The following is a 10,075-nucleotide window of genomic DNA, read 5'->3' on the forward strand; positions in this document are numbered from 1 at the left end:
CCTGCCCCCCCCCCCCCCTAAAAAAAATTGAAACAAAAGATTGTCTTCATATCAAATTGTTTTTTCACGGAAAGTGTCTTTCAAGACGCAAGTTCTCTTCACTCTTTGGTGTCGCCCCTGCATGTTTTTTTGTTTTTCCATGTTTCTATTTTCCTTTTAGTTTTCAGAGTTGATGGTCAATTGTTTGTACTTCTGTGTCCCAGGTTTGTCTTTTGTTCATTTATTGTCCTACTTTATGACTATAGTCTGAGCGTTGATTTTCATTTGTAAACGTGGTTTTGCAATGTTGCATGTCCACCGATGTCCAGACATTGTGCGAGAAAATATTTTAAGAATATACGATGCTACTGGACACAAAAAAAATGGTCCTTTCTGCATGGATAATTGATATCAAAGAATACAAAACAGTTTTTTTGTAAATAAAACTAGATAGCTGACATGGTTTGAATTAAAGTAAGGTCACCTATTACCCGGTATCAAATAATTTGAAAAAAACAACCACAAGGTAGTGCCATATATGACCTTTCACATTGAAGGGTTAAACTTGCATTAAGTCGTGTTAAGAAAATCACCTTCAGAGGAACTTATCGACACAAAGTCATTGCATAAAAAAATACAAATGATCAATAGTCAAAGTTTTTGTTCCTGTTTTTCATCTTGATAATTGCTGGAGGGTCTTCAACAATACTTTGAGAGAATCATTAATACCGTAACACAAGGTGAAGAAGTGTCCCTAGTGTGAACTAGTACTTAAAGTATAATACTGCACTGTCACTATATTTAAATCTAGTTTAAAAAAAAAGTCTAAGCACAATCCAAGACAAGAACAGATAGACAGATCCGGTATTAATAATTATGAGAATTACAATTTTTGCTTTATCCTACATATCGGTCTTTTAATGTTGTATCTAGAACCTTAAAGTCTTAAATTACAGTGAATCTATGTTTTTGCTTTGGGACCAGAATATTGTCGAAAAAAAATAGCAAAAAAAAAAACCCAAAAATTAATTAAGCCGTTTCAATGCAAGGAGAGTCTGGGAAACGTTCAGAATGCACGACTTTGCGTTATTTTTCTCAGAGCTTCTCCCAAAAAATATTCGCCTCGCTACGCTCGGCAAATGTATTTTGCCTCACTATCAAAAGAGGCTAGTTACAGCCCTGTATTGTCAACCAGAATGCTAGAAAACCGCATATATTTTAATGGTCAGGTCAATAATGGGATATCATATGGTCAATAGTATGGGACAAGAACACATCTACAAACATCAATAAGTTTGAAAGAATACAGCGACAACCTGTGAGATTTATAACAGGAGAGTACAAATCCAGAGAAGTTGGTTGCGTCTCAAACATGCTCACAAAACATAAACTATACAAGACACACAGACAAGACGCTCAAGCCAGAAGCTAATATTTCTGTACGAGGTGGTCGCAGTGCTATAGAACCAGACAATCTTCCTATATCAATTTAAAAAAAAACTCGTCCAAAAAGAACACTAAATAGCTGTCAAGGGCCCGATTTAACAATGATCAGTCAAGAAATGTTGTGAACAAACATGCAGATAAAAAACTACACGAGATATTTTGAAATCTCAACGAGTAAAATACAACAATATTCTAAATCATTTTTCGTAAAAATAGTATTCGAATAGAACCATATTGAAGAAGCGTAGTGCGTACACCGAGCGTTGACAGCCGTTCAGAAACTACTCTCGTGCATCGTCAATACATCGACGGCGCTCTCTCTACCGTTGTATTAAGGGCATACGATACAGTTTTGAACCTGTATTTACAAGTTGATAAAAATTTGCATATAGGCTATTTTTTACCTGATTAAATCAAATATGTCATAAAAAATATACCTTCATGTGCTACTTTTTGAGTAAAATGAGGTCGAAATTTTTGTATATTTGCTCAAAATTCAGATTTGTGTCCGTATTTTCTTTTTCGAAAGAACGACGTAACTTTTTTTCTTTAAAAGATAAACACAAATTGTTTTTTGTTAAATAATCGGTAATTTCTGTATTTTATAAGTATCATTAAAGATTATGCAATTTTTATTCCGAAATAACTCTGTATTTATCAAATGTACATGAATAGAGGAAAAAACGTCATTTTTTGCTGCATGTTTATTAAAATTAAAAAAATTACGCTATTTACAGTTTTATAAAATTTGGGTCACATAATCTCCTTGCAAAATGAAACAAATTGCTGTTTTAAAAAATAGTGGTCCATGAACTCGTTTTCAAATTAAATCAGTTTGAATGATAAAAATCAGTCGAAAAATGCATCTTTTCCCGATATGTCATAGTTTGACGTCGCGAAAATAACAGTTTACGTTAGCAACGTCATTACCTTCCCTGTAACTGTATCGTATGCCCTTAAAGCCGGTATTTGTATCCACAACGTTCTCCTACAGATACAGATCTAAAATGATCATGGTACAAAATCGAAATATACTAGGAGGTGTCCCCTCTACATATTTTTAACGACCATGATCGTTAAACTATGAAACTGTTTATTTTTTACTACACGCGTCACCTATACATAAATTTGAGAATGAAGATGGGGAATGTATCAAAGAGACAACAACCCGACCATAGAGCAGACAACAACCGAAGGCCACCAATGGGTCTTCAATGCAACGAGAAACTCCCGCACCCGTAGGAGTTCTTCAGCTGGCCCCTAAACAAATATGTATACATACTAGTTCAGTGATATACCGGACGTCATACTGAACTCCGAATTATACACAAGAAACAAAAAATTAAAAATCATACAAGACTAACAAAGGCCAGTGTTTTTTTCGAAATCTCAAACCCCCCTTCCTAATACTCCCACTTTTAAACAAATTGACGCCCTCTCCCTCTGACTTGTCAGAGAAAAGATCTTGCCATATCGCCATTTGCATGAAGGAGGCAATTATCTCTTATATATGCTTACACTAATCATACCCCACGCAACGAAGTTGCGGAGGGTGTAATGTTTTGACCCGTCCATCCGTACGTCAGCCCATAGGTCATGTTTCTTGTCATCGCAACTCCTCTCAAACCACACAACAGAATTTCATGATAATAAGGACATACTAAGTAGATTTGCATATCGACAAGAAATTGCAATTCAATTTTTTTTCTAGAAGTTACGCCCCTTTTAACTTATGTGCTTCGATATACCTCTGCAACAGTTAATCGTCGCAACTCCTCTGAAACCACACCACAGAATTTCATGAAACCTTGTAGATAATAAGGACATACTATGTAGATGTACATATCGACAGGAAATTATGATTCATTTTTTTTCTTATACAACTTTTTTTTTCTTACAGTACAGTTATTTTATTTCTCCAGTGACAATGTGGGGACGTGGGGCCATGATGTGTGCGCGCTCACTAAGGTTCTTAAATTTTATTTCTCCACGAAAATATTTGCACATTATTTGGGGTTTGTCCAAAGAAGTATGTATTTGGTCATTTTTTAGAGTAAATGATAGCCTGGGATCCTGGCTGACTGCTCGACAGAAGAGCCAGGCGGAATACAACCTGCAATAGGTTATTTAGGATTATATTGTTACGAATTCATTGCAAATGATTTTTTATTTTATATTTGACATGCAAATTTAAAAAAAAAAAGTATATTCATTAACATCGCGAATCATTTCAGTTAATGAACGATTGACAACATGTGAGATTTAGTACGGTTGCCGGGCTATAAGGAGGTGTTGCACCAGGTGGGGTTCATATCGGGAGTACGGGGCTTTTGAGATCGAGGGACCCGTGAATATTTTGGTCTTTTTGGTGGTACATTTTTATTGTAGGAAATCTGGTAGCGGCAATTTTTAAGCTTCTTGACCCGAAAAATTCAGTAGGCATATATATTTATACATAAAATTGAGAATGGAAATGAGGAATGTGTTAAAGAGACAACAACCCGACCATATAACCGACAACAGTTTGACATTTCTGCTAATATTGTTTAAAGACATTAGTTGTCATAATTGAAAACTTCTCACATTTAGGTAGGTTAAACAGACAATTTTTTATGTGGCTGTATTGTTTTTAAGTCCAATAAAATCAGAAAACAGAAATCCTGTCGAAACATTTATATGACAAAAAGTCCAACAATAATATCAAACCTTTACAAAGACGAGAGAGAGTCGAGGATATCAAAGGGACATTCAAACTCACAAGTTGAAAATAAGTGAACAACGCCGTTACTAAAAAGGGGGGAAAAAAACCAGATAGATATACTAAAGATTATATTTAAACAACCTTAACAACATAAACCAACCAAAAAAATGGGGTTAAAGTAAGATGCTCAGAAAAGGTAAGCAGTTTCTGCTCCACAAGTGACATGGCAAACATAACAAAACAATTGTCCAAATAGTTATTATAGAATTTCTACCACTTTAACTCTTTATTTCCAAGACACTGTTACTTTCACATTGATAGAGATGTTTACAATTACTAGTTTTTAATGCAATTGCTTTTATGCCATCCCATATAGCCATCTTTGTGACGTATTTCAGAGACTCACAGTTGACTTGAACTAAGTATTGTATTCAAATGCATAATGAATACAAAATTCGTTTCTTTTTCTAGAATAAACAGGATTGAAAAAATGTTGGAAAGCAGTAAGCAGAGGAATTGCAAACTAGAATATTTATTCTGGAAAATTGAAAAAGCCAGTTTTTTCTTTGATGTTGACAGAAATGAACTTGTAGCAAAGTATCTTTTTGAGATAGAAAGTACCTGTGATGTTGTTACAGCCATAGGTACTGCTTTGGCCCCTGTTTTTGGAATTTATTTCCTCCTCAAAGGAAAATTTTACATGCGAAGAAAGCAGCTGGAAAATGCAGTAAAAGATCTTACAATGGCCCAGAAATTGTTCAACGAACATAAATTTGTACGACATCGTTATATGTATCATATTACAAATATTTATGAAAAAATAGGTCAAACTTATCTTATGCTTGATCCACCTGCAGTAGAAGAAGCCAGAGAAAATCTGTATGCTGCTTTTAAGAAAGCTGAAGAAAAAGTTGAAAATTTTTATAATTTGGACATCCCTTCATTTATTGCAAGCATTGGTCGATTGTGGTATGTGATAGGACTAAAAGAAAACGAATTGAAAAATACAAAAGAGGCGAAAGAAAATTTTGAAAAATCCGTTAGATATTACACAAAAGCTATGGCTTTGGACACGCAAATGAATCTACACAAGTATGACAATTACGCTGATAAATTAGTGAAACGAGCTGAATCCTACGATGAGCTTGGATTGTTGAAAGTTTCTGGTGCATTTTAAAAAGTGATGCTGTAAAAGATATCAAAGAAGCAGATAATATTAGAAGGAAAATCCTGCAGCCTCCTCACTATAAATGTACACATACACCACATCTAGTGGGCAAAATCCTCTTGCACAAGGCAAAACAGGAGTATGACAAGAAACAAAAAGGTATGGCTGTTTTTATAGCTGTATGTTATGGGTTTTTCCCATACCCTTGACAAATGGTGGTGTAGGGGGTATGTAAAATCCTGATCTCCTTATTTGATCTTACCTGGCAGAGAGACTTGAAAATTGTAATAAATAGATAGAAACTTTGAATAACGCAAATGAACAGCAAGATATGATCTACAAATAAGCCATAATACTTGAAATCCTCCATCCCATCGATATTGGAGTTATTGCCCTTTAATGATAATTTTTGAATTTAAAAAAAAAAAATGTATAGATGATTCAAAACTTAAAAAAGGAAAATAATTAGAAGGATAAGAAAAAAAGGGGGTCATTGTTGAAGATGCAGGTGAGTAACACAGACTCTTTAGTGCCTCTTGTTACATGTTAAAAGCATATTTTGTCTTTGACTGCTTTTCATTGTATGATCTTCTATCATTGATTGCTCATAAAAGGTTTTAATACGATTACCATATCTCAATTTGGGAACTTGTTAACAGTAATTTCTTTTTTTTTTTATTTATATCTTAATGTTGTAGGGAAATAGATGTTAATGGTAGATATTAGAAAGTCTCTATTAAATATACAAGCCCCCCCCCCCCCAATACAACTTTGCTCTCACAGGATGTGAAGAAGTTTAGATCATTACATATTTTGGGGGTATTTGTTTACTGATGAAAACTGTATGTCAACTTCTAAATTGTTTTTTTTTTATTATGGGAATATTTTAGGATGCAATTTTATTGACCTCACCACCCTAAAACTATATTATAGTCCGCTACTGGCCCCTACGGGTCCATAGAGGGTTAGTAAAATCCATAGGGGGTGAGGCCGGTGGCCGAATATTATTCATCCTCTATGGAACCGTAGGGGGTCAGTAGTTAACCGTATAACGAATTTATCGGACGCTGGTAATTTTCTGCTGCGTTTTGTTGAAAAATAAACAATGAAACACAACAACATTAATAGATGACGTCACCATTAACGCGTCATGAACCCCCTATGAAACTTACTAACCCCTACGGTCTCATAGGGGGTCACCACGTGACGGCGTTTAACCAATCACAACATGATAATTTATCTGTGGTCCGATAATACATATTAAAAGGCTTATAGCTTTTTTGTAATAAATTCATATAAAGATGTTGATACATTCTTCTATGAAATGCTTTTAAAATAAAACTTTATATTTTGAAATAGGAAATGCTATTAACCATCTTTGGGAAGGAATAATGTTTTACGAGATTACCAGAGATATGACTAAATGTGGTGGTCTACATCCAGTACATATACATAGGCAGGAATATGAGGAAATAAAAGCAGAACATCTCTTGGCTTTACAGCAGGCAAGAGAAACACAGAAAATTGAACCAGCTATCAAGTTTTACAATGTAGAATTTATTTCTTATTACTTATGATTGATTTCATGTCAATAGCACCATTCAAAATACTATTCTATTTAATTATACCCCCACTTTAAAAAAAAAAAGGGTGGTATACTTTTTTACCTCCGTCTGTCCATCACCTTCCGTCAGTCCGTCCGTCCCATGAATATTTTTTGAATATTGAACCAGCTATCAAGTTTTACAATGTAGAATTTATTTCTTATTACTTATGATTGATTTCATGTCAATAGCACCATTCAAAATACTATTCTATTTAATTATACCCCCACTTTAAAAAAAAAAGGGTGGTATACTTTTTTACCTCCGTCTGTCCATCACCTTCCGTCAGTCCGTCCGTCCCATGAATATTTTTTGTTGCATTTTTCTCAGGAACTACAATAAGAGGATTTCTGAAATTTGGTTTCAGGGTTTATATAAGTCAGCTATGCCGTGTGATGCGTTTTTAGAGTCATCACTCGACAGCTTCCTGTTTACCAAAAACTTGTATGATTTTACACATGACAGCTAAGTTGAAAATTTTTGTCACATTTTTCTCAGGAACTACAAATCACAGATTTCTGAAATTTGGTTTCAAAGTTTATATAAATCAGCTATACTGTATGCTGTGTTTTCAGAGTCATCACTTGACAACTTCCTGTTTACCGAACACTTGCATATTTTTACACTATTGATATTATCCACTTGCGGCGGGGGTATCATCAATGAGCAGTAGCTCGCAGTTTCACTTGTTTTATTTATTTTACCATTTTCAACTCTTACACCTCTCTTGTCTATATCACTGAAACTATCTCCTAATCATTAGTAATTATAAAGCTATTATATTTTCATATTTTAATAGAATAAAAATTCTACACTTTATTTTAACTTCTCTTTTTAATCGAAGTTCTATATGTGTATTCTACCAATATGTTGATCTGTAAATTTTAAATTACTTTTATAGCAAATCTTTAGGGGATGACCAGTAGATTTTGATGTGGGCACTTTTTGTGTCACTTTTATGAGAAGTCAAAAATAAATATTGTTGTCCAGCTCTGATTGAAAGATATAATCTGGCAGCCATTAAGATAGAAATAAAAAGTATGACCTCATCAAATTTGCCAGGCAACTCTCTCACCCCAACCCCTCAGAATTAAGTGGTTGTTCCTTAATGTCTCAGTATGAGTATCCAATTAAGATTATGCTGTTTAAAACATAATTTCAGGATTTTGAAAAAGGTAAATTTGAGGAAGATAGGCAAAAAGCAAGAAGTGAAAGAGAGACAATAAAACACAGTGAATATGTTCCAATAGAAGATGTCAAAGCAGAAATAATGATGACTGGACCAGGCAATATGACCTTCACACCTGTCAGAGCAGACGACAGTGACAGTGTCTCAGAAGAAGAAAATTTCGAAATGGTTGAGTTCAAAGAAGTTGTATTTAAAGATTATGAGTTAAAAGATGATGAGGTGATGGATTTTGATAAATTGTTTGAAAGAATGGAAAATCCTGACGATTTTTCAACATCAGAAGAAGAGGATGTTGCCATGGAAACAGAAACAAAGGTCATTGAAGGTAAAGGTTTTGAAAGTTTAATGGAAATTCAAGAAGACATTGATCAAAATTCTTCTAAATCTGCAAAGACAGATTTAACAATTGAAGAAGATGAAGTTTTTGATGAAAAAGAAGAAAGTGGGAAAAACTATTTGTCAGAAATTCGAAGAAAGTCAGTAGATAGAAGCAGTCTTTCTTCAACTTCTTCTCAAGACATGAGCTCTAAGGAAAAGAGGGAACGTTTTAAAAGAAAAAGGTCAAGAGATCCTTCAATGCAGGCGTTCCTTGACAGTGTTGAGAGAGAAACATCAGAAAAAGGCAAAGCTGTTTTAAAGTCTACTAGATCAACCTCACAGGATAAGAGTTTTGATCTAGAAATGCCAGTACTGGAATATTTAAAAATTGTAGATACTAAAGATAAAGAAGAAAAAAGAAAAATATTGGAAGACATGAAACAAAGATATCCATCTGTACAAGAGGAAGAAAAGGAAGGTAACCAAATGATTTGTTCACTGTAAAAAGAACAAGAGAAATGGAGGATTATCATTGATTCAAACATTTTGAATTATGCAAAAAAGAAGATTTAGTATGATTGCAAATGAGACAATTTTACTATCTGTTAGAAACCATGAATTAGATATATTAAACTCTAGGTCACAGCATCAATCCTTCAACAATGAGTAAACCCCTTACTGTATAAAAGTAAACTATAATGGACCTTATAATTATAAAATGTCAAACACAAACATAAAAACTTACTAGAAGAATTGCTTGCAGTATTAGTTATCTTTTAAGTATACATGGTATACAAGTCATGTAATAACCAATCTGTGGAGTTTGTTATCACAAAATTTTGTAATTCTTACTTGACTATTAAATTTCTGATTTATATAAATGTATTGAATTTATTGTCGTTCTCACATATTTGGCTATTGTAAAATATGAAAAATATTAAAATTTGCATCAAATTACCAATCAGTATTTGAGGTGATCATATCATTCACTTAAATGAAGTAATCTTTAAGAATATGAAAATTGTATATTAAGACCAGACACAAGTTGTTTCCTTTTTCAAAATTTGAATATCGAAAAAGGAAAAAGGAAAAAGGAAACAACTAGTGTCTGGTTATATTAAGTTATTAACATCTTTTATATTTACTCTTTCAAAGAGACCAGCAGAGAATCTGAAGATACTGAACAAAAAAAAGGTTACCATGACAATTGGAAGAAAACGTCAGTTACAACTTTCAAGATCAGAAGAAGTGTCCCGTCAAAAATCCAGCAGAGATGTTAAAAAAATAAACTGCATACACTGTCTTTCAAGGTGATATGAAGAGCAGGGCTTTCTGCCAAAATGAATTTTAGCAAACAAGGAAGGAGCAGCTTTCCCGTTAAAATGAATATGGCAGGGAAAGAATCTAAGGAGCTTTTGTTTTATTATTGAGCTTTGGTTGTAGATATTATTGTTGTATGTTCATTTGATATATGCAATATTATTTGAAGTCAGTTTAATAGTTATAGGAGAAGGGATGGAACTCTTTTTCTACTCTACATTTTTTTGTCAAGCCTGCTATATTTTTATCAAGGAACAGCATTCTCAGCAAATAAGTGAAAATATATTTTTTTAATTTTCAGTATTTTTAATGCAGATAAATGGTTTTTTTTGGGTTATTTTTTTCATTTT

The 10,075-nt window shown here is 33.5% G+C and overlaps 1 protein-coding gene across 1 annotated transcript; it reads left to right on the plus strand.

Annotated features, from left to right (window-relative positions):
• Nucleotides 1-7,356: 7,356 nt before the first annotated feature.
• LOC139492753 (coiled-coil domain-containing protein 43 homolog) lies at nt 7,357-9,792 on the plus strand. The gene is made up of 3 exons (XM_071280905.1): nt 7,357-7,434; nt 8,061-8,883; nt 9,561-9,792. The coding sequence occupies exons 1-3, from the start codon at nt 7,357-7,359 to the stop codon at nt 9,683-9,685; spliced, it is 1,026 nt and encodes a 341-aa protein (XP_071137006.1). The 3' UTR covers nt 9,686-9,792.
• Nucleotides 9,793-10,075: the final 283 nt, after the last annotated feature.

This window comes from Mytilus edulis, chromosome 10 (assembly GCF_963676685.1).
Source record: "Mytilus edulis chromosome 10, xbMytEdul2.2, whole genome shotgun sequence".
NCBI classification, from domain to species: Eukaryota; Metazoa; Mollusca; class Bivalvia; order Mytilida; family Mytilidae; genus Mytilus; species Mytilus edulis.